The sequence below is a fragment of the Phodopus roborovskii genome, unplaced genomic scaffold (genome assembly GCF_943737965.1).
Source record: "Phodopus roborovskii unplaced genomic scaffold, PHOROB, whole genome shotgun sequence".
Lineage (NCBI taxonomy): Eukaryota > Metazoa > Chordata > Mammalia > Rodentia > Cricetidae > Phodopus > Phodopus roborovskii.
In genome coordinates, this window is record NW_026126407.1 from 57,849,419 (window position 1) to 57,876,246 (window position 26,828).

The 26,828-nt window shown below is 43.4% G+C and overlaps 1 protein-coding gene across 2 annotated transcripts in view; it reads left to right on the top strand.

Moving 5' to 3' along the window:
• Snx29 (sorting nexin 29) overlaps nt 1-26,828 on the top strand; it is a 392,572-nt gene that overhangs the window by 132,689 nt on the left and 233,055 nt on the right. For both annotated transcript variants that reach the window (XM_051181423.1, XM_051181424.1), the window contains one exon: nt 11,780-11,862. In XM_051181423.1, coding sequence (XP_051037380.1) covers nt 11,780-11,862 — 83 coding nt within the window. The remainder of the gene's footprint in view (nt 1-11,779; nt 11,863-26,828) is intronic.

Here is a 26,828-nt window from a genome sequence, read left to right on the forward strand (position 1 = left end):
TCTGCCTTGGCCTAATTAAACTTCAGGGTGTGCATGGGGGCTCTGTGTCTGGTTCCATTGTAAACACTTTGGTTTTACTCCTTCATTTTTTTTTTTAAATGTAGGAATTTAGAGGGATTTAAAAATGCTGCTGTCACTGCTGTCTTCCCAGAATCCATTTCTAAATAGGCAAGTTTTAATAAAACTACTAAATCTTCCCTTAATAATAATCTCATTGGACAAAGCACAATGCCAGGAAGCTGCCAGTGAGGGGAAATGGAAGGCAGACAGGTAGCCAGTAATAGTCCAGTTGATTACCAAGGATTAGAGCTCACCCTGCTTAGAAGTGACTGCTCTGGAGCTTCCTAGAGCTGCTGTCCATGGTCCCTAATCCCTGGGGCTGGAGTGAAGTGCAAGAGCCACTACTCATCTCCAGCCGGGACAGTTTTTGCGGTCACTCTCAGTGGGACATAGAAATGTCATCATGAGTCTTGTATATGGGTTAATTTCTTCAAGAGACATCATGTTAAAATTTCCACAACATTTTATTGTGGAGACTTCAAGGTTTACCAGCTCAGTGGTTTGAATTTCCCTATAGGCTCATGTTGGGAATACCTTTTTCTCCAGCAGGTGGTGGGGACTACTTCTGGAGGCTGGGGACATTTAGAAGGAGGGGCCTGGCTGCCATTAGTGTTCATCTGGATGATCATTTGAAGGTTATGCTCACCACTTGTTCTTAACTTCCTGGCTTACCTTGATGTGAACAGCATCTACCATATGCTCCTGCCACAGTGAACCTTACCTACCCACCATGCTAGACTGAAATTCCCTCAAACTGTGAAACAAATTAGTGAGCCAGAACTAATTGTTCCTCTACAAGTTGTTTTTGTCAAGGGTTGTTGTCACAGAGACATAAAGGGCACCGATGCCTGGATGTTTTTATTTTACACATTTGACTTTACCATCTATTTTCCAATAAACAGATGTGTAGATATACACATATCATGAATGTCTGAAAGTTTTCCTCCACATTGTCCTAGTTTGCTTTCTGATGTTATGATAAACATCATGACCAAAAGCAACCTGGGAAGGAAAGGGCTTATTTTATCTTACAGCTTTAGTCCATCAGGAAGAGAAGTAAGGGGGAAGTCCAGGCAGGAATCTAGAGATAGGAATTGAAGCAGAAGCCATGGAAGAGCACTACTTTCTGGCTTACTCTCCATGGCTTACTTAATTTGCTTGCTTACATACCCCAGCCCCACCTGCCTAGGGTTGGCACTGCCTACAGTGATCTGGGTTCTCCCACATCAACTGTTAACTGAGGAAATGCCTCACTGACTTGCCTGCAGAACTATCAGTTGGAGGCGTTTTCTTATCAGAGTTCTTTCTTCCCAGATGACCCTGGCCTGTGTTTATAAATTGACCACAAAACTAACCACAACACACTGCCATTCTTGCCCCTTAAATCTGCTAGCATTTATCTCCTAGAACAAGGGCATTTTTCTGCCATTATTGCATTATTGTATGACTGAGATAATTGACAAAAATGCCACAGTTCATAATCACAATTCCCTAATTGTTCCTAGGGTTTCTTTTATAGTGATTTCCATTTTTCATTCAGGAGGTAGACAAGGTTTATGCAGCACCCTTTGTTGGGCTGCCTTCAGACTTTCTGCCTGAGTTCCTTTGGTGCACTGTGCTTTGTGTTGGGAATACAGGCTTGGGCGAACCCGCATTCTTGCTTTTAAGGAGGTCATGGTCAAGAGGCAACACTGTTATTAATAAAGTCAGACTCCATAGTACCCTCTGCAGGCAGCCTTATTCCAACATTTCTTTTCACTTTCCTAACACATGCTAGCCAGTTTTCTGGGCTGCAAACTCACTGTGCCTGGATGCCTTCCTGGTATATCCTTCCCGTGCCAGTCACATTTGAAGCTAGCTTTCTTTATACTGTCAGCTTCTAGTCCAGAAGCACATACCTCTCTTTTTTTACAGTATAGTGGTATAGTATTCCAATAATTTGTCCTTGAGTTTGGAGGTAAAAGGGAACACAGTGGAAAGGGGCTTTAGTTGTGCCAGCTGATATAGTGCCTGGCTTTTTTTTTTTCCTGTGTCATTTTGTGCAGTCATTAGAAGTCAAGAGAAAAATAACTGTTTTCTTAGAATTGTGGCTCACTTGCTTAGATTCCTGGGACTGACTTTGCAGCAATGCAGTGAGTGGCCATGCTGTGGTGGCTTAGCCCCAAGACATAGCATGATGCTGTTAGCATGAACCTGTATTCTAGGTTCTGTGGTAACCTAGTTTTATATCAAGGCCTTGTTTTGCTCCTAAAATTCCAAGCCCAACGCTGTTTGTAGAGTTTCTGTATATATAGTAGGGTCCCAGCCCATAGACCAGGGCTAACAGGAGTGAGGAACTGTCTGAGTGTGAGAGATGAAGGAGGGTGAGTGTCTTTGAAATATGTAGGGGGGAGCACTTTCCTTGTCTAAAGGGGAAGCAGCCACTCTGCACTGACCAAGGGTCATTGTAAGGCTTCCTAGGCAATTCTTGCTTTTGGCTTTTTCAAGAGGAACCTAGATCTTTAAGTGAAGTGGCTTTGAATTGTTTGCACCTAATTGGAAATGCCTTGCTCTGTCTGGGGGCTCCCATAAGCCTGGGAGCCTCCAGTCCACAATTCCAACTTCTGAGCAGTAATAATCCTATCTCTTCAGTAGCATTATTGTCTTTGCTTCATGGCCTTCGTTGTTACATCTTGTTATTATTACCATTTTAAAATTCTCCCTTCATTCACAGTTCAGTCTGCTGCCTGTGGTCTCAAGAGGCTGAGATTTGATGAGACTATTGTGATTTGTTCCAAATCCAAATTGAGTTGTCAGTTTGGTATTCAGATACGATGTCTCAGCCTGCCCACACTGTATCAGTTACCAATACCAACAGAAGCTTGCATCCTCAGCCTGCTGGGCCTTTCTTGCTTTGTCAAGTGCAGGTTGCAAGATGAGAAGAGTAGTCCGACCTTCCAATCCAATTGCCACCTTGTGGTTTGTAGGTTCTGTTAGAATGGTCTGCCTGATAGTGTCATAGAGAGAGTTGTACCTTAGGACCTGGGTCATATTCCCTGATGCCGCCTCAAGTTTGTTACTCTGTGCTTATATTTGCCAAGCAAACATCCTTTTTAGTATGTTATGAGACATCCCTTTATCTCCAAGTTCTTCAGTTTGAAGTATCATAATTCCCTTGTAGGGGTGGAGTGGGTGAGGTTATAAGTACCTGCCACCATATCCAGCCTTTGATGTGGATTCTCGGGACCGAAACAAGTCCTTATGCTTGTGTGTAAGCACTTTACGACCTGAGCCAGATTCTTTATGTTATGTAATAATTTTAGACTTATAAAATAATTATAAACATTTGTTTAGTTGGGTCACTAATTGTTAATAGTGTTTTGTAATAATTGAGACACATTTATCTGTCTACATATCTATGTGTCTTATTTACTCATGTAAGCTTTTTTTTAGTGTCTACAGTTAAGTTAAAAGCAAGCATCATGATGTTTTGTTCTTGAACATTCTTTAGACATGGATTTTTTATTTTTACTTGAAGACCAACAGATCAAACTTTTATATAATGTTTTACAAACACAGAGATGGACGGACGGATGGGAACACACACACACACACACACACTCTCTCTCTCTCTCTCTCTCTCTCTCTCTCTCTCTCTCTCTCTCTCAAATGTTACCAGCATCTGTAAGCCCACCCTTTTTCAGGAAGGACATGGCTTGCCATCTATCCAGTTACTGCTCTTGACAGAGCTACTTCCCATCCAGTCACTACACACTGAGCCCATACTTTTACCACAAATTCTTCAGATGCTGCATCTTCTACTTGTTTATTCTTTACATCCTGCTTCTTTCCCATTGATCTCAGCCTTGAAGAATTAATGCATCAGATTAGACATGGATGTTTTCTTTCATGACTAAAGTGTGGCAGGAAGTGAGCACCAGTACAGTATTATTATGAGTGCAGTATGGCTATAGCATACAGGAAGTGAGGACCAGTATGATATTATTATAAATGCAGTATGGATATAGCATACAGGAAGTGAGAACCAGTGCGATATTATTATACATGCAGTATGGATATGACATATAGGAAGTGTGTACTGGTGTGATATCACTTTGAATGCAGTATGGCTGTAACACACAGGAAGTGAGCACCGTCGTGGCACCATTATGAATGCAAGTGATATGCTGAAGCTTACTACATAGCCAAGGGGACACAGAAGCAAGACCAGCATTCAAATCGTGGTCTAGCCTAATGTAAGATGTCAGCTGCCAGGTTGATATGTGAGTGCCTTGGTAAGTGATTTCTGGGGGTTAGGAGTGAGTGAAATGAAGTACAGTTCCAGCTCTTGAGTTAGGAAAGCCTGTGGTTTTCCTGTTGTGTGCGGGATGTCCTGCAGTGTGTCATCTGTCATTAATTACCGTTGTGGATTACTGGAGGTATTTGGTCTATTTCCCTGGCTGGGATCTGAAATGTCAGCATGCCATTCTGAGTAGAATTTAGCAGGTGGCTAGTAAAGTGAGAGGGGTTTATATAAGTAAGAGGGACAAGGAATAGAGCTTGAGCAAATCAGCTTTCTTACGCTCTTCCTACGTGCCTCCAAACTGGACATAGTGTCACACATCTTAAGCCATAGAGCATCGGGAGAAGTTTGAATCCCCTGGTAACCCTTGAATGTTGTCTTATTTGAGGGAACTGGAGAGAAATGCCCTGTCGGGCGGGCATCAGTGGTGCATGCCTTTAATCCCAGCACTTGGGAGGCAGGGGCAGGGGCAGGGGCAGGGGCAGGGGCAGGGGCAGAGAGAGAGGCAGAGAGAGAGGCAGAGGCAGGCAGATCTCTGTGAGTTCAAGGCCAGCCTGGTCTACAGAGTGAGTTACAGGACAGGCTCCAGAGAAAGCCTGTCTGGAAAAACAAAAACCAAGCAAGCAAGCAACAACAATGACGACAAAAAAGCCCCAAGACTTCCTATGTTCGAACTGACCCTACTGTGTTCTGGGCAGCAGTTGAATAACACTATCCCTGCTGGGTCTATCACCATCATGATATGGCAGGAAGGCACAGTGCTGTGAGTGGATGTCAGAGTGTGACAGATTTTCTCTGTGTAGCTATGGCTGAACTGGAACTTGTTCTGTAGGCCAGACTAGCCTCAGACTCACAGAGATCTACCTACTTCTGCTTCCCAAGTGCCAGGGCTAAAGGTGTGTGCCACCATTGCCTAGCTAAGTTTGGTCATTTGATCAGTTCTCCTTTAAGTAATTCACCTCACCTCTACTGGCCTTGGAACTGAATAGTTCAGGAAGGGAAGACCCTGCCCCCACCTCTCACAGGAGTTGGAGGGGTTGAATTGCTGAGATCCAGACATCTCAGGTCCATTCTTGGATGTCCTTGGTTAGTTATCACCTGTGCTGAGCATCTGTCCTGAGGTGATGCTTGGGAGGTTCATAGATGTTTGCCAAGTTGTTGAATCACAGACAGAAAATCAGGTCAGCCATGATAATGGCACAGGTGTCTGAAGACATATCAGCTAAACTCTATAGCAGTTGAGGGGCTGAGTTAGATGGTGGCTGAGCATCCCTGGGAGCTCTGAAAGCTACAAGGCAGGAAATGTGAGGGTCCAATCTGGAGAGTTCATTTATGGAGGAATGGTCTAGTAGCTTCATGTAATGGCACCCTAATCTCACCGTGGATCTGGGACTCCTTGGCCCTCTTAGAACTGTTCATTGTAGTGTAAAGGCAGTGTGGAGGACTTGTTCCCCTCTGGCTCTGGAGTCACACTACCAGGTTTGAATCCTCCCCTTACCATTGCTAGGGACATTATGTAGCTTCTCTTTGGGCTCTTAAGTGTGTAAGTATTAACAAAGCTTCCACAGCCCTTTTTCTGCACCAGCCCTTGCTTATCGTAGGAACTGGATTGGTATAGCCAGGACTACACAAGGGTGTGACCACAGCAATTTTCTATAGACTCACATTAGGCTCCAGGGCTAGAATGCCTTTACAAGAGGGTAGGAAGAGACTAAGAGATATGCAGGTGGATTTGATTGTATATTTTACAGCGATCTTGAGGTCTTAGGGGTGGCTTTCAAGGCCTTAAACTAGATGCCTTTTGTTCTTGCCATTAATTCCAAAGATGGGAGGGGAAAGGCCACTGACCCAGACCATCATGGCCAAATTAATTAAAGCAAGTTTTTTTTTTTTTTTTTTTTAAATCATGTATACAGACTACCTTTCCCTAAGGCAGGGTTCTAGAGGTCAGCATTGGATTTGAGGAAGGCAAGGTTTTTGTAGATCAGGGGTAGGGATTTTCCAAGTGGAAGATTTAATGGGCAAAACAGACTGGGTTATAGGAGCAGAGTATAATAAGATGGTCATTACAACTTTTTGAAACAAAGACATGATTGCAAGGTGGTCGCAAGGTAGTCTTAACAACAGGTGGCCATAACAAGTGACCATAATAGTCTTTTGAAACAGAGGCATAGTTGCTGTTTCCTGGAACAGGCAATACAGAACCATTTGTGATTAAGGTTACGGATGGGGCATAGTCCAATCCTTGAGAAACAGAGATTTAATTATAAACAGTAATAAGCCTAGTTTGTCTTCTCTGTAAGATGCCTATTAAGCCTAAGATGGAGACAGGCTGGTTCGTCACCGCCTGCTTTAGGTAGTCCTTATGGCTTTGTGTAGCCAGGCTTCTCAGACACCATCTTCTAGTAGTTGGGTGTGATTAGAGTTAGTATTTACTTAGTATCAGTGACTAGTAGAGTTGGAGCAACCTAAGCCAAGCTTTTGTGTGGCCCAAGAGAATGGATTTTTGTTGGTGTACCTTATTGTGGGGTTTTGATGCCTGTGAATTACCAAATGTGCTTCACAGGTTTGTTAGTTTTGTTTTGAGTAATTATCCTTTGAATGGTGTTGTCTGGGGTTGCTGGTTGTTTATTCTGACATCCAGTAGGCATAATTGCTTTGACTTGCACACATTAATTACTGTAGTAACTGGAAGCTGTAGGAGAGGCACTTGCTGCCACCTACTCCATGATTTACCTCTTCCTTGAGCTTTGAAAGGAAACTGCAAGGTGGCCAGCAGGCAGATCAGGGCTGGTAGTGGGGGCAAGATGGTCTGGACTCCTTTGGACAGGTGTTATGAACTTCCCTCCCTGTCTGTGGCTACTTCCCAGTCCTGACCACCATCATTTCTTGGCTATAGTGCTTGCCTCCTAGCAGGCCAGCTGGTCTTTGCTGTGTTCACGTCCATCCTATTTCTCACATGTCCTCTGTCTCCCCCCCCCCCCCCACACACACACACACTGTTTCTTGGCTGCTCCCAGCCCTTTCCTGGCTCAGGACCCTTCATGACTCATGCCTGGCTCCAGTCTCCTCAGCTTCCTGGGGCTTTCCCAGCCTTTCTCTCTGGTCTAGCCTTGGGTCTGGCAGCCTGCCTGGAACAGTTAGAAATGCAGGCTTCCAGGCTCTGATCCACTGCTCTGAATTGAATTTGCATTTTGACAGGCCTGAAGGTGGCTTGTGCACCCAGTCCTGATTCTGGAAGTGTGTCTTTACCCGCCTTCAGGTCTGTCAGCTCCTCTATAAAACATTCCGCCACCCTGTATCCTCCTGGATCACTCCACCTCCTTCCCATCCCCCTCTCATTTTTATAGGGTGCAGTGTGGTCTGGAACTCTGCCACCTATTTGCTGGCCTGTAGGGCCAAAGCTCCTTTGTGATGCCACTTCTCTGACAATGGGGACCCATCCTGTCGTGTACCCCTACACTCATATGTCTGAACAATGCTTGGCACTGGATGATGTTCATAGGAGTGGTTGTTGGGGAACTGTGTGTGCTGTACCCATCCTCAGAGTTCCTTGTTGTTCTGTCATTTAGGGAAGTAAAGTGGGACACAGAGAGGGCATCACCTGTGCTCAGTTGACTGGCTGTGAGATAGTAGGCTCTAACCTTCACTTTGATGAAGGGTGGAGAATCAGAGAAAGCTAAACTATTTGACCTCTGAAATTCCTATACTCTGTTTCTAGGCTCAACATTAGGACTGAAAATGCCTCATAGGATTGCCATAAGGATTAAGTGAACTCATGTACATAAGTTGTGTGAATAAGTTTAAATTCAGTTAATTAGACTGGAACTGTAGCTTAGTGCTTAGTGGTGATATGCTTGCCTGACATCTGGGGCTCTGTGTTCATTCTAGGTACTGCTCTCCCCAATTCCTCATAGTTTCAGAGGGCCAGAGGCCTGGACGTGGCTTAGCTGGTCCATTTGGCCCAGGCTCTCATGAGCCAGAGTGTTGAGTGGAGCTCTAGTCACTCAAGGCTTGATGGGGCTACAGGGTATTCTGCCAGCCTCATTCACAAAGCTGCTGGGTGGTGTCTTCCTCTATTGTGTGGCTTCTCATAGACTGGCTGGAATTAGATATGGGAGCCTTCCAGAGTAGGACACTGCTACAGTCTTCTTGTTACTGATCCCAGAGGGAGTGAAGAAGTCCAGTTAACCTCCAGGAAGTAAATATTACAGCTGTTTATAGGGTGAGAAATTTATGAACCACTTAGAATATCACTTGACATCGAGTGAACATTATGTAACAATTGAGGTAAAGCTGTTGTCACTGTCATCATTGAGAATCTAAGGATCTAAGAGCTGATGAGAATAGGAGCTGAGATTTGAACCCCAGGATTACTTGCTTTAATGTACTTCAGCTCCACTGATAGTCAAGTGTCAAGTATTATTATAATCACAATATAGATTTATGAAGTGAGCAGAATGATACATTCTAAGTGGCTTCTCTGATACAATTTAAGACCTTCCTTGTGGCCAACAAGATACCTCAAGGGGGTAGCTAGTGGTATTTGATGTCAATGTGTGCCCTCACACATTCACAAACACACAAGTAAACAAGTAAATGTTATAAAGAATTTTCAAATTGTCTAGTTATTTTTGTAAATTAGTTGTCCAAACTATGGAATTGTTTTTCTTTTTTTCTGGATTAGTGACAAGTGAAGGGCTTTTTTTTTTTTTTTTTTTTTTTAAAGAAAGAAGAAAAGGCACCTTTTAGATGGGTGAGAGATAATATTAATCAGCTTTCTATTACTGTAACAAAACCCTACGTGAGTCAATTTAAGAAGGGAAAACAGTTGTTTGGGCTCACAGTTCTGTAAGGCTTTAGTTTGTACTTTATTGGCTGCTTTTGACTCTATAGTGAGGAAGTGTTCCTTGGTAGGGAGTGCAGAGCAAAGCTGGTCACTGTAGGGCCAGGAGAAAAAGAGGAAGAGAAGGGGCTGTCAAATCACACTATTTCCTTCAAGGGCCTCAGCTACTGAGGAAGACCTTCCACTGGAGTGGTGGTTCACAACCTGTGGATCTCAAACCCTTTTTCAGGGGTCACACATCATATATTTACTTTGTAATTCATAACACTAGTAAAATTACAATTATGAAATAGCAACGGAAATAATTTTATGGCAGGTGGTCACTACAACAGCACAAGGAAGGTTGAGAATCATTGTTCTAGATGTTAATTTCCACTGCCTCTCAATAGAGTCAGGTCCGTGGAGAGCATCGGTGACCTAAACTATTGCAGGGGACAAGAACTCCTTTGATTGCCGCCATCCCCGAGTGCCCAGAACCCGCTTGGCTTTATCTAATGGCATATCCTATTTGGCTACTGTGGTCACTGATCCTCATCAGACATAGTATGAGCTGGGTGCGTGGTTCCAGTAGTCAGGAGGCTAAGGCTCAGGGTTCTCCTCATGGTCAAGGCCAGTTATAATAATGAACATGTTCTAATCATGCACTGTGTTCATGGTAGGTATCTGTGGCTATGTAAGGTTTACCCACCAGAGAAAACTGGGCCAACTCTAGTTATCTTCTAACTTTCTGTAAATCTTTAATGATTTTAAAATAAAAATTTAAAACAATAACTAGGTTTGGTTGTTCTAGAGGTCAGTGGCCAGTGCCTCCTGGCTAGCACACTAGGCCTTTATCCTTTCCAAGAAACTGTGGGCACATTCTCACTTGAGATTTTTCACATCCCAGAGGTATGAAAGCATTAATTTCCCACAAAGGCAAATCCAGCTGGGCTAGACTGTCAGCTGCCAAAGATGCCCACCCAGTGAGCTGATATGTTCAGCATGGTGGTCCCTAAGGCACCCAGTGCTTCCAGCATTTGACTGTACTGCTCTCTCTCCCCAAGTTTATTGAAGGCTGTCTTTATAGACTGCATTGTAGTGTGGGGCACTAGAAATAGACATAGAAGCAGTCCCAGGTGTTACAGCTAAGGAAGTGTGTAGCACTACACTAAGGAATCTATTTCTGTCTGTCAGCAGACTGAATTAGGGCTTGCTGTGATACAGTTGAAGAAAACAACTTGGTTGCCGAAAGTATACAGTGTGGTCCTGCACAATACCCTGGACTCTGCAGGAGTGTGTATGACTTGTAGTGGTTAGTGTGCATGCTATAGGACACAGCAGTGCACACCAGGTTTGCTGCTGATCCCTGGAGTAGAGAGCTGGAGAAGACGAAAAGGAATGTTTTGAGAACGTGACAGGTTATTTCTTCCATAAAACATTCCTGTTTGCACATGCCCTAAGGAGACTATGAATGGGCTTTATTTTAAGGTGTTGGGTTTTCAGCTAATTTCCCCTTCATAAATGTGTTCTAATTGTTGGAGTATTTTGCAATGAAACTTTATTTGTGTAGTCATAGAAGAAACTCAGTTTTGAGCTCTTTATTGTGAAGACAGAGCATTTCAATGTGTTCAATAACACACTGAAATCCTGGGGTAGGAAGTGAGAGGCAGAAATAGAATGAGGACAGGAGCCTCTTTGGGTATAGCTTGTGAGAGATTAAATGCCAGTCTCTAGAAGGACACAAAAATCTCTCTTGTGGACAGAGATACCTGGATTTTACTGGTGACCTTGACCATGTGATCTTGTTGGGAGACATTATCTGTCTAACTCCTATCTGATTGCCCTGGGAGAATATGACAGGTCCATTGTGAATTTCCCACAAATGATGGATGGATGAATGCATGTAATGTGATTCAGTGAGCTTATATAGGTCCAGGCTGTGTGGTGGACATAGTGGATGGTTGAATGTGTGATTTGATGAGCTGGTATGTTCATGATCCAAACTATAAGATGAAATGCCAGTTTCTTTTCCTGGAACCTCATGTCACATAATTAGTCAGTGTACCAGGGGAATGAGTTTGGGAGGTGGGGTGTGATTGTCCATTTTCCATTGTATGATGTGTGATCTTAAGTGGAGTTGGGGATGGATTTGGTCACTGATTCCCCACCTGGTGTCCCAGTTTCCTCATCTACAGAGAAGGAGTTGTGCTCATTCCTGGGATGATGTATAAATGTATAAATAAGGCAATTCACGGTAGCTGGTTCAGGTGAACTGTTTTTAGTATGTGCCTCTGTTATTGAAGAAAATAACCCAGAATGGCACTGGCAGGTTGGTGAGTTCATATAGCACATGCTGTCATTCCAAGTCTGGAGGCACAAGAACCAGTTGGTACTCACCAGCATTCCAAAAGGAAAGTTCCAGAAGGTGTTCCAGAAGTATGCCCTTAGTTACAATTCTTTTCAGTGCTGATCTGTGATACAGGATAGCATTTTAAAGATACAAATTATGTGCTTTTCCTCACTCAGATTCCTTCCCCTGCTTAGGGTGGAAATTGTTAGTTTTTAAATTTGTTTTTTTTTTTTTTTTTTTTTTAACATTCTTATACCTGCAGAGAAAACGAGGTGCTCAAAGTCCAACTGAAGAAATATGTAGGAGCTGTCCAGATGCTGAAAAGAGAAGGTCAAACAGCTGAAGGTGAGGTGGAGCTGAGCCCATGGGGGAGGGGCAGGTGCAAGGAGTGGATGAGTATATACTCCAGTGGAGTAGAGAAATGGTGTTGGTGGGGTTCCAGTAACAAGAAACCCTGTTTATTTTTGCTAAACGAAAACTAAGCCCCACTAGACTTAGCATCGGTTGTGTGATTTAGGCACTTATAGACTAGGTCTAGAATATTGTGAGCCTTGTGGAATGGTTGGTTCACATGAGACCACAGGTGTAAGCAACTGAAAATAAGCAGGGTGAAGAATCCCTGGACTTAGAGTCACCAGGCCATATAATAATCCCAGCTCTCTTGGAGTTTCCTTTTCAAAGTATTTATTTATTTATTTATTTATTTATTTATTTATTTATTATGAATACAGTGTTCTGACTGCATGTGTGCCTGCACGCCAGAAGAGGGTACCAGATATCATTATATATGATTGTGAGTCACCATGTGGTTTCTGGGAATTGACCTCAGGACCTCTGGAAGAGCAGCCAGTGCTCTTAACTTCTGAGCCATCTCTCCAGCCCTCTCTTGTAGTTTTTTAATCTATGTTTCTCAGTTTTCTCATGTGTAAGTTTTCTCATGTGTAAAGTGGGATAGTTGGTAGCACCTGCTTTGTGAGGTGATATGTATAGGCATATAGGGATTAGCACAGGACAGGTACTGGATAATATGCAGTACAGCTTGGTGAAAAGGCATCCTATTGGTTGGGAGCCAAGGAATACCATAAAGTCACACTTCACAACAACCTTCGCCCATGAAAGACACAGGAGGGGGGCTGCCTCTGCTTGGGAGAAAAAGCAGCAGGGACCTGGCAGAGCACTGAGTTTATATAGGGTTTCTTTTTGGGGTGGGGAGGGACTTTCTAGGGTGACCTGGGATTGGATGAGTTATGTGGCCAATACTGGGGCAAGCTCAGAGATTGGTGGGATTTTATATTTCTTATAGGGTGGGGTTTGGCCACTCTTTCACCTTGGAACTGGAAGTGGTCCTTACAGCTGTTTGAAGGCCATTAAGTCTGAGGGCAGGGCCTGGCCACTGGAGCTCTTCAGGCTGGGTGCTGGCCACTTACTTGCCTTGAGAGTTTACAAAGTTTACAAGGGAGTATCTACTTACAGCAGGGACAAACTTCCCTGCTGCTTGAGTTGGTATGGCTAGCCAACAGGTAATGTTTGGCTGTTGGTATTATTTAATATTTTAATTTTGACTTACGCATATGTGCAATGTGTTGAAATCATTCACCCTCGCTTCCCTCTCTTACCCTTTGCTCCCTGTCACCCCATCTAGTACTCTCCTATGCTATAGACTCATAGCATAGGCATTTGGAGGGCAGAAGCCAAACTCTGTGGTGTTCCTTGAGAGCTGTCCACTTTATTATTAGAGGCATGGCATCTCCCTGAACCTGGAACTCAACAGATGGCTAGACTGGATGGCCAGTGGGATGCAGGGGTCTGTTTGTCTCCTCCTCCTCAGCATTGGGGTTATAAACATATATCATGGTGCCAGGTGTTTTGACACAGATGCTGGCATTGAATGCAGGTCCTCATGCTTGCATGGCAAGCCCTTTACCCAGTGCTCCATCTCCCCAGCCACTGGGCTTGCTTTTGAGTTACGAAACACAGCACTAAGAGATTCATTTCTGAGTTAGGATTTTTAGAGCACTTCTCCCTAAATGCATGAGCAGAGGATGTGGTGTGCAGATGGCAGCAGAAGTTCCATTTCTCGAGATGCAGCCTGAGTGCCCTGAAACAGAGCAGGGCGAGAGCCTTTTCAGCATGCACCTGTGATCCCCCTTGCTGGACTGCAATGAGATGGCACATAGTCTACTGCCAAGTAGCGGCAGTACCTTCCTGAGTTCTCCTGTGTAGCCGTTTAAGACACACTATGTACCTGTCCTCTCACATTGCAGGATTTTCAGGGCTGAGCTCGGTACTGGGTACATACCAGCTGCCCTCTTGTTGCTTATGGAGCCCTTTGATTCTCTCCTTTTAGTCACAATTATCAAGGAGCACCAGTGGTGTGCCTTGCACCATAGCCTAGGCCTGTAACTCCAACACTCAAGGTTTGTTAGTTCAAAGCTAGCTGGAGCTGCACATCGAGACACTGTTCCAAGTCCCCAGCATTTTCCTGATTTGGGCATTATAAATTTCACAGTGTAGGTATGTACTGAATACTCACATGGTACTCCATAAGCATGTGTGTTGGTTGATGTGCTTGTTTTAAAGTTGCACTGCAGCTTTCTTCCGAAGCTCTTCACTGCCTGGGCCCTGGTTTCTGCAAGCAAGTTGGAGTTCCCTACACTGAGAGCCTGAAGGAAGGGGGTACTTTGCCCATCTGATTCATGATGTCCTTTGGCTTCTGGTTTCAGGGATGGACACACCAATGCCCAAGTTTCCTGAGTTATAGGAGGGAACTGAGGATATGTTTTTATAGCGTAAACCTCTTAGTTGCAAGTATAAAGTATCTTCTTATCTTTGGCAGAACTAACTTATAGAGCTGTGAGCTCAGCAAGGGAAGAGACTGCAATCTTTTTTAGCCCTAAGTGTTTTTGCAGTTGACAGCACTCTGAGGATTGTCCCAAGACCTTCACCTTTATCCTTATATTCTTGTTATGGAAAAGTGCCTCCAGGTTTAAAAAAATAAACATCATAAAATTCATTTTTTAAAATACAACATCAACAACCTTTAAATTTACAGGCACAGATCAACTTTCCAATCTTCTCCTGGGCTGGCCTGACCTGTTGGGAAGGCTTTGGTTGTGTTGTGGTTGAGAGTGAGGGTGGACTGCTGTCCCATGACCACTGCATTTCCTAGCCAAAATGGAGGTTTGTGAAAGTTTGTCTTCTGCTTTGCTTTTGGCTCTTGCTCTGGATTTTACCTTACCACCACATCCCCCAGGAACCAGCTTGGCAACTAAGCATCCATGGCAACTCCTCTGGACATAATTCCAACTCCATGGTTAAGGACCTGGGGTCTCTTCCCTCTCACAGACAGTTTCATATATGCCTAGAGAGCAGGAGTTGACTTTCCATGCTTTGGGTTTCATCTCTGGCATATTGCTCATGTCCTGAATCAAATATGTGGTGATGCTCTGTGAGAAAAGTACCCTGTGAGCATGGGACCTGAGCTTGAACCCAAGACCCTGACTTGCAAAGCTGGTTGTGGTAGTGTGTACTTGGAATTCCAGCCATGGTGAGGTGTAAGACAGAGTCTTACTAGCCAGTGAGACTAGCTAACTTGGTGATATCTAGGGCAGTGAGATAGTTCAGGCCTAAGAATACCTAGAGAAGTCCTTAGGTAACATTTAGGTAGATAAACCCTCAGCCAGGGTCTCCCCTGTGGCCGGGCCACTCCCCTAACAGCTATACATACAAAGAAAGTAAAACCCAAAGTGCATGTGTGCTCTCTCTCTCTCTCTCTCTCTCTCTCTCTCTCTCTCTCTCTTCTTCTTCTTCTCTCTCTCTCTCTCTCTCTCTCTCTCTCTCTCTCTCTCTCACACACACACACACACACAGTTAGGGGTCTGCAATGATACAGACAGACTGTGTATGTGCAGGGGGTATTTTTAGAAACTGGCCCACGTGATTGTGGAAGGTCCACCAGCTCCTTCATCTATAAGGTGTCCTGCAGACTACACACCTGGGAAGAGTTGATGTCACAGCTCGATTTTGAATCCTATGAACACATCTTTTCCGTTGATCTTCTCTTTTCTTCCATATTAAGCCCTTCGACTGGGTGAAACCTAGCTATGCTATACAGGTTGACAAAGACACTCACAGTTGACATTTAGATTATCATTTGATCAAATACCTGCATAGCATGTTCCAGTCACATTGTCAGCCACCATTAGGATATAAAGCTAACCAATTGCCACCTGTCTAGAAAGTAGGAATCAAGATTCCTGCTTGTAGCTGGTGGTGGTATGGTGTAGAGGCAGAGGCAGGCAGATCTCTGAGTTTGAGGTCACCTAGGACATTCAGAGCTACACAGAGAAACCCTGCCTCGAAAAATAAAATAAAAGATTCACGCTCATACCTCTTAGGTCCACTAAGTTTGATCTCCCAGATGGCCTTTAGATAATGAGATGTTTGGGGCCCCAGCCTGGGTGTCATGTGCCGAGCTCACTGAAGTGCTGGTCTGGCAGTATAGGATCTGTCTTGGGTAGGCTGTTCTGCTGTTTCACTTTACTACTTACCTTTATTCTGAGGAAATTCTGGAATTGGGGATGGCATCTTCTTCCTGGATAGCCTGGACCAGTTGTGTGCTGTCTGTCTAGTGGGAAACAGGGTAGGTGACCTTCTTGGGCAGCCATCAGACCCTTCAGCTCACCCACTTCTTGTCATGCTGTTGTGAATAGACACACTTGCTATGGGTGTTGGTGAGTATAGCCATGCCCCTTTTCCCTCCCTCAACCTGAGAACTCTCTCCTTCTTGGGGAAGGAACCTGGAAAAAATCATAATCCATGGGGAAGGGCAAGGCATGCTGAGGGCTATGGTTGAGTCTGCACTGGCTGCCTTTAATGGCTCTGTGTTCTTGCTGGAAGCTACTTCAGAGTTTTTGATGTTCATTTGGGTGCTGAAGAAGATGACAGTACTTTCTGGACTTGAGTGCAGGGAACAAGTGATAGCACATATCAACTAGCATGGAATTTTCAATATCAATCGGTTGGTGATGTTTTGAAGATTGAAGTTGAGGAGGGTCAAGGCGAATTAGTGGACACCTGTCAGTTTCTGAAAGGTGAGCGATTCCGGTGATAATTGTATAGTGAACCTCTCTGAAAGCTTTTGCAGCCATTATCCTGATAAAGTAGTATTTGGGTGACAAAATAGCTTTCTGTCTTGTAAACAAAACACTGGAAAGTGATTCTAGTGTATACCTGAAGTGGTAAAGTTCTTGGAGCTGCCATGAATCAGAGAATTCGTGAGCATGCACATGTGCACACATACAGGTCACACGCGCACACACACACACACCTCCATTCCCTCCCCCATCCCCCACCCCTCCACAGACACACATATACACAACACACACGCACACAAACTCACTACATACACAAACACAGATATACACACCACACACAAAAAACACACATACCACATACACACCACATTCACAAACACACATATCACATACATACATACACACACAAACACACATCCAACATACATACACATACACACAAACTCACCACATATACAAACACAGATATACACACCACACACACAAACACACATATCACATACATACATACACACACAAACCACACACACACACCACATACACACACATACCACACATAAACACACATACCACACACACACACACACACACATACACATACCACACACATACACACATATATACACACCACACACACAAACACACACACCACATACATACATACACATGCACACACAGAGAGAGAGATTGAGGGAGAGAGAGGGAGCCCATTGACTGTGAATGTGAGCTCAACTGATCCTTTTGCCTTAGCCTCTAAGTGGCAGGGACTACATCCCCCTAATGGGTTGATACTTGTATACACCTGTTTTATTTTATAGCATGCACTTCATTGACTTGGGGATACCATTTTGGGTAGGAGGAGGCTTGGCTATGTCAGAAGTAAAACTGAAACCACAGTAGCTCCCACAGTTTTCTCTTGTATGAGAGAAATGTCTGGAAGTAGTTTGGGCTAGTATGGGTATTTTCTGGCCATAGGCACTCAAGCTGCATCTCTTCTTATTTTTGATGCATGTCTTTTACTCTTTATGACTACCTTATGTCACCTTAAAGGTCGCTGCTGCTTTGCCATCACGTACATATTCCTGGTGGGTGGAAGCAGGAGATGCGAAGGCCAGTGGGTGTGTTTAACAGAGGACTTTTCAGAGAATATGAGGTTGGTGCATAACACAATTCCATTAAGGAGCTTTCAGATCATCTCCCATGGCTTCTGCCTGAAACTCTGGCTGGGAATGTGCCAGCAGAGTGAGCATGTGCAGAAGGAGAGACCATGGGCCTTGCATGGTAACCAGCATCTCTGCCTCTGGTAGGTTTGGGGGGTCTGGTGGAAGCTGTTTCTGAGGGTGAGGACCTTGCTCCAAGCCACATTTTGTGCCATCACTCCAGTGAAAAATTTCAGTTAAGGCTCAGGGTCATAGTTGCAGAGGAATCCAGCCCCTACTTCAGAAATGACCCAAGTATCCTGGTGGCCTGGGAGGGGGTGATGTTTTATTTGCTGCACTGCTTTGCAGGATACTCTGAATCATAGCAGAATCAGTTGCCTGGAAATACCTAGGAGCCATTGGGTTTTGCTCCTTTATTGTTTGAAAGAAACAAAGGCCCTTCCTTACTATGTTCATACCCCTCCATGTTTGCCAGTTTGATTGGCGTCTGCAGCCTGTCAGTCAGCCTCTCCTTCGGTGGCAGACCCTCTCCTCCCTGGAGGATGACAGGTGGCTTGTTTTGTTAAATGCCACTTTGGTTTTGAAACACCACTCTGCCTTAGTTTCTAATTATAGCTTTCCTAAGGCAGCTGGTCATTTTGCTGTGCTTGAGTGGGTAGAAACTCCAGTGCCTCAGCAGAGGGGCTTGTCTAAGTGTTTTTCTCAGAAAGAACGGAAACTATTTTCTGAAAAGATGCAGCGATCTCCTGCTGGGTTACTTCCAGCTTGTGTTCTCATCCCTGTCCTCTGCTCTTAGTCCACAGCCCACCATCTTCCCCTAGAACCCTCCTCCTGTCAGGCACCCCTGTTCTCCAGGCAGATAGTCCTCTCCAGCAAGTGCTCCCTGCTGTCTCTGTTGTCATTTTCTCCAGTTTTCATTCTCAGAAGTTTGGTCTTACTGCCCAGTTGATACATTTTTTTTTTTTTTAAAATTTATGTGTATATGTATGGCATGTATGCATGAATCTGTGATGGTCAAAAGAGGGTGCCAACCTCCCTGGAACAGCAGTTATAGGCAGTTGTGAGCCACTGTGTGGATGCTGGGAACTGAGTCCAACACCTCTGTGAGACCACAGAGTATTCTTTTCATTTTTCCTTTAAGTAAGTCTGTCTGTCGTCCATTGGCCAAAACAGCTTTATTCATCAACCAATGAGAGAAACATATATTCACAGCATACAGAAGGACATCCCCTATCATCTCCTACTTTCTATCTAAATAAAAAGGAAAGTTTTTTTAACTTTAACATAGTAAAATTATATATAACAGTTATCAAGTAAGAGCTGTAGTTACCAATATGTAGTCCAGTTACATTAGAAAAAATTTTAAGAAAATATTCTATCATTTGTCCTATCTTTTTGTTTCTAAGGTTTTACATATAACTTATATTATAACTAAGGAAAACCATAACCATAACTATCTGTTATCAATTCCATCAAAGACCCTAGAAGGATAATATATAAACTCTAGAACTGACAGAGACATCTTGCTGCCTGAACTGTCACCCAAAGTTTCTCTGTAACATTGGGACATCCCTCTTCAGCCTATAGGCCATAGTGTCTGGCAGGCTTTTTAATAAAGTAGGAAATTTGAAGATCTGTTGTCTTATGTTGGTAAAGTTTGCCAGTTGCTTTCTTCTGTAAAGCAGGAACCCTGAAGAACCTTCCCATCTCTTGGTAAGTTCAGCAGTCATTTTCCTTTGTAACCTGCTTGTCTAATTTGGACAGTGTGCTTAAACTGTCAGCAGTTGAGGCAAAGGCAGTTCTTTGTCCAATAGACAAGTTTTACCACATTGAAGGTGAACTCCATAATGAGATTCTTTGATGCCTGCCTTTCTCTCTGATGTATTTGGTGTTGCCAGAAGCAGTTGTGTCTCATTGTCATGAAAAACCCCAAAAAACCATTTTAAACATCATGTTTTGTAGGTCTTTGAAAGGCTTTGAAGAATACCTATCCATTTGAAATATACCTCTCTATATCTAGAAAGCCTAACTAACATGACTATAAGTTTTGACTATTATAGGTGACTATAATCTGTAATTCTCAAAAGCATATATAGCTTACTGATTGAAGCTTCCTACATATAAAGTAAACAATCTTTAAGCAAATGTGCAGCATGAGGACAGTGATCTCAAAATTGTAACTGTATACCTATACATACATACATACATACATACATATATCTTGATCAGAGGAAGAATTGTATAGTGCATTATGACAAAAATATCCTTAAATTGTATCAACATACAAAATATCTTTTATTTATTTATTTATTTGTTTGTTTTCTTATCTTACATATTGATCCCAGTTCCCTCCCTCCCATGCCCCCTGACCCTCCCCTCCCATCCCCCCCAATCCACAGGGAGGGTGATGCCTTCCAGGAGGGGTCAACAAAAATCTGTCAAGTCATTTGGAGTAGGGACTAGACCCTTTTCCTTCCTGCCTCTAGGTTAAGAGTATCCCTCCATGGGGAATGTGCTCCCAGAGTCCTTTCATGTACCAGGGATACATCCTGGTTCCACTGTCAGAGGTCCCTTAGACTGCCCAGGCCTTCTAGCTGAGACCCATGTTCATGGGGTCTGAGTCAGTCCAATGCTGGATTCCCAGCTATCAGTCTGGGGACCCATTAAGCTCCTCCTTGTTCAGGTCAGCAGTCTCTGTGGGTTTCTGTAGCCTGGTCTTGTCCTCCCTCTCTGCGTCTGGATTCCTGTTTGGCTCAGTGTTTAGCTGTGGGTGTCTGCTTCTGTTTCCATCAGCTACTAGATGAGGGCTCTATGATGGTGGATAAGTTAGTTGTCAATCTCATTATCAGGGAAGGGCATTTATGATAGCCTTTCCATTGTTGCTCAAATTGTTAGTTGGGGTCAGTCTTGTAGGTCTCTGGACATTTCTCTAGAGTCAGTTTTCTGTTCAAACCTATAATGGCTTCCTCTTTTATTCTCTCTCTCTCTCTCTCTCTCTCTCTCTCTCTCTCTCTCTCTCTCTCTGTGTGTGTGTGTGTGTGTGTGTCTCTCTCTTGTCTATTCCTCTCCTGATCTTTTGCTCAGTTTTCAGCATTTCCTCAGTTTGTGTTTTCTTTATTGTCTCTATTTCAGTTTTCAAGTCTTGATCTGTTACCCTCACGTGTTTGTTTTTTTTTTCTCAGATTTCATTACTTTAAGAGATTATTCATTTCTTCCAATTTTTTGTTTGATTTTTATTCCATTTCTCATATTGTCTTTGAGGGCCTTTATCATTTTTATGACGTCCTCTTCTGCTTCATCTGCTTTGATGTGTTCATGTCTAGTTGGTGTGGAGTACCTAGATTCTGGTGGTGTCATGCTTGTCTTTCTATTGTTAGGTATTTTCTTATATTGCTGTCTTCCCATCGCTTCTTCCAGTGGGTGCAGGTGGAGTCTCTATCTCTCTATACTCTATGTCTGTAGCTCTGGGTGGCCCAAGCTCTCTAGGAGGTCTTTTTTCAAGCAGGGGCCTGGTGATGGGGGTCAAAGATTAGGCAGGCGTGGACTCAGGGTGGTCCTGCATGAATAGGCAGGTCTCCAGCAGAGGCCCAGCACTCCAGAAGAGGCCTGGTGATGGGGGTCAAAGATCAGGCTGGTGGGGACTCCTATAACAAAATATGTAAAGCATATGTAGAAACATACATACATACAAAATGATAAAAATAACTTTATGTTTTGTGCAAAAACATTGTAAACACATGAACCTATACAGTATGAGAAATATATTTTTACATTTGAAACAATTAAGTCAATTGTAGGGAAAGGGGGTATTGTTTTCTTAGAATTACTTCCGGCTGTCATGGGGCAAAAGTGTCTCTATGGGATCCTGAGGGGGGGGGGAACCTAATGCAATGGTTTAAGTTTCAAGAGGATTGACTGTAACATTTATAGCTGGTCTCTGAGTAGGAGGTGTGATGGGAGATGTCATTCTGTATATGTTTCTCATACTGGGTAATAATAAAGACTGTTGGCCAATAGGAAAGGAAGATAGGAGGGACTAGGAGTCAAGGAGGAAAGAGGAAGGAGTAAGGAGGAGCCAAGATGGAGAGTCTGGAAAGAGCTGGACGCCAGCCACCTCCCCGGTAAGAGAAGGCCATGTGAAAATACATAGATCAGCAGAAATGGGTTAATACTTAAGACAAAGCTAGCCAATAAAAAAACTAGTACCTGGCCAACAGTATAATATCAAATACAGAGTCTCTGTGTATTATTTGGGGCTGGCGCGGCAGCAGGACAAGATCAGGCGGGGCAGATGGAAAAACCCATACTCGTTACAGATGGCGCCCAACGTGGGGAAGGAACCCACGACCCTGATATTAAGAGTCTCATGCTCTACCGACTGAGCTAGCCGAATTCCCAAATATTTTTTATAAATGTTCGTTTCCATTTAAATGGACATGGTTATAAATGGTTAATGATCACAACCAATATCTTTTTAAAGGTAAAAAGGGAATTATGGTATAGATATGCATAGTTTGTTTTGGAATGGATTTTCATTTATTGATACAATTTAAGGTCAATTTTGTCATATGTATATTTCTCCTCTTGTTTGTATAGCTCATTTAGAAATGTAATGTATAATGTAGTACAGATTATAGATAATTACCTATGATAGTCAAAGCTTAGAGTTTAGTTAGGGTTTTCAAGATACACAGAGATGTATTTAAGATAGATAGGAATTCTTCAAACCTTTCAAAGACCTACAGAATATGGCATTTAAAATGGTTTAGGGTTTTACTTGACAATGAGACATAAATGCTCCTGGTAACACCACCTGCGTCAAAAAGGAAGATGGACATTAAAGAAACACGTTATGGAGTTTACTTCCAATATGACAAGATTAGCCATTTGGACAAGATACTGCTCTTGTCTGGACTGTTTGACTTTATGCTGTATAAACTGGACATGCAGGACCCACAGAAAAGTGACGGCTGATTCAAGATGGACATTGCTACAGAGTTCCTGCTTCATGGAAGAGTCTGCAAGACAGTATACAGGACACAGAAAAAAGTGACTGATAAACTGCCAATACAAGAAGACAGTTAAAAGTTTCCTGCGTTGCTGAAGAGTCTACTTCACACACTATGGCCTATGGGCTAAAGATAGAAGATTACAAAAGAACTTCGGGTGACCAGGCAATGAATTGTCTCTGTCATTTCTAGAGTTTATATATTATCCTTCTGTGGTCTTTGATGGAGTTGAAGACAGATAGTTATGGTTATAGTTTTCCTTAGTTATGCTTAAAGATAAGTTACATATAGGACTTTAGACTCACAAATATAAGATAGATAATAGAATAGTTTCTTTTAATCTTGCTAAATGTTAATGGACTAAATAGCGTTAACTGTGATTCTTATTGGATAACTGTTATATGATATATTTTGCTATGTTAAGGTTAAAACGCTTCTTTTTATTTAGACAGAAAAGAGGAGATGATGGGAGATGCCATTATGTATATATGTTTTTCATACTGGGTAATAATAAAGACTGTTGGCCAATAGGAAAGGAAGATAGGAGGGACTAGGAGTCAAGGAGGAAAGGGGAAGGAGTAAGGAAGAGCCAAGATGGAGAGTCTGGAAAGAGCTGGACGCCAGCCACCTCCCCGGTAAGAGAAGGCCATGTGAAAATACATAGATCAGCAGAAATGGGTTAATACTTAAGACAAAGCTAGCCAATAAGAAACTAGTACCTGGCCAACAGTATAATATCAAATACAGAGTCTCTGTGTATTATTTGGGGCTGGCGCGGCAGCAGGACAAGACCAGGCGGCGACAGGTGGAAAAACCCATACTTGTTACAGAGGTGAGGCTTATCTGAAGGTCTTATGTGAAGCTCTCACCAGAGTGTTCTCAGAAGGTGGACCATCTCAGCTAGCTAATCTGGAATTGTCTAGAGCAGATTTAGTTCAAAACTGATCCTTGAGTGGTATTTAATGGTTCAAAGACATCATGTTGAACCAATTGGAATCAATGTTGTGGGGTACCATCTTCTTTCTGGAGACTTGAGAGATTGCTGTTAGGAAATTTTATTGTTTACCAAGGAAGAGTTAAACATTAATATCAACATGGAAAGACTAAGTATTGGGAAAAATATAGTTTTTGGGAAGTAGCAGTGTTTTTACAGTGCTAGTCCCTAGATGTTTGTTTTTCTTCTGTCTTACACAAGGTAGCTCTTCTGATATGAGGCAGAAACTCTGAATTTTCTTTTAACAACATGTTTGGATTTAGAGAAGGAGAGATTCATGCTCCAACTCCAAAGCCAGCTTTGACTTTTAAGTGAATTGGGGACTAACACTATACTTTGGAGTAAGGAGATCAGAAACTTCTGTCTACATTTCATCTGGTTTCTACTTTACCTTCAAAATGCCCCCCAATTCCAGGGGTCTCTCCCAATATGTTGTTCTTACACCCACCCTACTGAATCCATTCTATTCCCATCTCCACCTGTCTCCAGTCTACCAATGAAATCTATTTCACCTACCCTTTGTGTCTTTCCCTTTGGACCCTCCTTGTTACCTAGCCTCTCTGGATCTGTGTATTGTTCCTCTCTAACCTTATAATGTAGTAAAACAGGTTCTCCATTAAATTCCCCTGTCTGGGTCTGAATATTTCTATGATCTGTTTCATTAGATTTTTCTAAAACTTGTATTTTAGCATTCTGTAGGTGAATTCACGAAAGCTCATAAAGGGGTAGTTAGATTAGAATACACTCACAAACACACATCTTGGTAGATAGCTGCTGTGGTTTTCCATTCTGCCCAGGGGAAAATGGATCTAGCAGTCCAATCTCTAGCCACCCCATGAGAAGAGAGTGAGTGACCCCCCCACCCTTTCCTTATAAGAGGTCACATCAGCAGACAAGAAGGAGCACTATCCCTTATCCAGCCAGATGGCCTGAGGTCATGGGCAGAGTGAATACTTACTACAGCACTCAATTTAACCAACTTTTAAAGTCTAATTCTCCCCTTTAAGAATTCCCAATTGTCTCAACAAATCTGTTGGATGAAGATGGTGGAGCTTAAGGCTGTGTAGCTCGTCTGATTGGAGAACACAGGTGGTATGCATCCTGGCTGAGGAGAGCTGCAGCTGCTAGTGTGTAGCCCTGGGCTGGGAGTGGCAGCCTGAGGAGAGGGCTTCTAGGGAAAGCCCACAACCCATGTGGTGGGGGCATGGCTGTCTGAAAAATGAATATGAGATTGTGTGGAAGAAGCAAGTTTGGCAGAAGGAGCCTGAAGGCAGAGCCAGCTGGTCTAGGTCAGGCAAGTCCTGTGGAGCTTGGAGCCCAGGTGCTTCTGGAGTTAGAGTGGCAGCTGGAGACTGTTTTAGAGAGGCTACAACAGGAAAATCCCAACCTTGCTTGGGGGAAAAAAGAAACCTCTCCAGGTGGGGTGGTAAGTCCCATAGGAGCCCTGCATGCAACTCAGACATGTGCTGGTGGCTGCAATGCCACAGGCAATCAGCTTTTTAATGAATTTGTGCCTTTAAGTTGAGCACAAGTTCTAATTGGTTTTAATAATAAAGCCTGGAGTCTGATATTAAGGGGTGAAAGCTGAAATATCAAAGAAGCAGAGCAGACAGTCCCTAGAGCTCTTACTTCTATGAAATCCTCAGACTGAAAAAGAGTCTGAGCTCCTGTCTCCTCCCACCTATATTCCTCTCCACCCAGCCGCCTCACTTCCTGTCTGTGTGTACAAACCTCCAGTCCTCTATGGTTAGCAGGTGGCTCACTCTGCCCTCTGATTTTCAGGCAAGGTTTATTTGAAGCCAAACAGGATGGCTTCAAAACTGTCATCCTTCTGCCTCAGAAACTCCCCTGCTGTAATCCCTGGGATTTGAGGTATGTGCCTCACTTGGCTTGTTACCCTTATAAGTTCAGTGATTTGCCCATGACATTGTCATGTAGTCACTTCGCTGCAAGGATGTCTGGGAATCAGCACCTGCAAGGATATCTGTCCACCTGTCTTGGTGCACATTCGTGAGGAATGAAGATGGCTGTAGGGAAACACTGCCTATTTCTGTCACTTGGGCCTTAGCATCCACTCTGCTAATGGTTAATCCCATCAGCAGTGGTATGGCTTGGATGGAGACAGCAATAATGGGGTCATTTTTGATAGAAAGACAGTCTCTATTCAGTACTCTGGGACTATGAGGTGACTGGCTCACTGGGGGAACAGAAGGTGTCCTTTGTGATTAGCAGCTGTGGCCAGCTGTCCTTGTCCTTGTCTAGTGTGCATTGGTGTCATAGATGGTTGGACTTACTTTGGGCTTATGTCTTGTTTATCAGTGGTCTGATGAAACTCTTCACATTCAGGGTTTGCTATTGTGTCATTTGGAAGGGACAGGGACTCCTACCCTACCTCATCCCTTCCTCCCCATAAATCCTGATGTTAACTGACAGCTCAGTTAACAGTGGATCACCGGTCTGGGGAGCAAATGTTAAACCATCCTTTTTATGTTGTTGGCTTGTTTGCAGGAAGGCAGGATAGAATTGGCTTCTCAGTCATTGTTATTTTTACCTTTCCCCTCATGAATATGAGTTATAGAAGGATGTGTGCTGGGTATTTGTCTGTGTCACAGAGAACTGGGTTCAGTAAGAACAGTCATCAGGTTAACTTGTATCACATGTTCCTTTTGCATAATGGAATATTTTATCAAAATTTAAATAGCAACATCTGTCCCAGTCGCCCATTTGGTTATCTCTTAGGTAACTGAATGGTGCATGTGAATGTATACAAACTAACATGTGCCCTACTAACATCTGCACCTGCTCTACACTTTCCCCCCAAATGTGATCCCAGTGTACCAGGTTGGCTTTCGGACAAGCTGCCTTGTTTGTAAATCCAGGTTAGTATGTGTTTAAATGTATTTTGTATGTGTTTGCTTGCATATATCTCTGTGGCACATGCACTCATGATGCCTACAGAGGTGGAAGAGGATTCCCTGGCACTGGAGTTTAGCAGTAGTCAGCTGCTATCTGGTGCTGGGATTTGAACTGGGGTCCTCTACAGAGCAGTGAG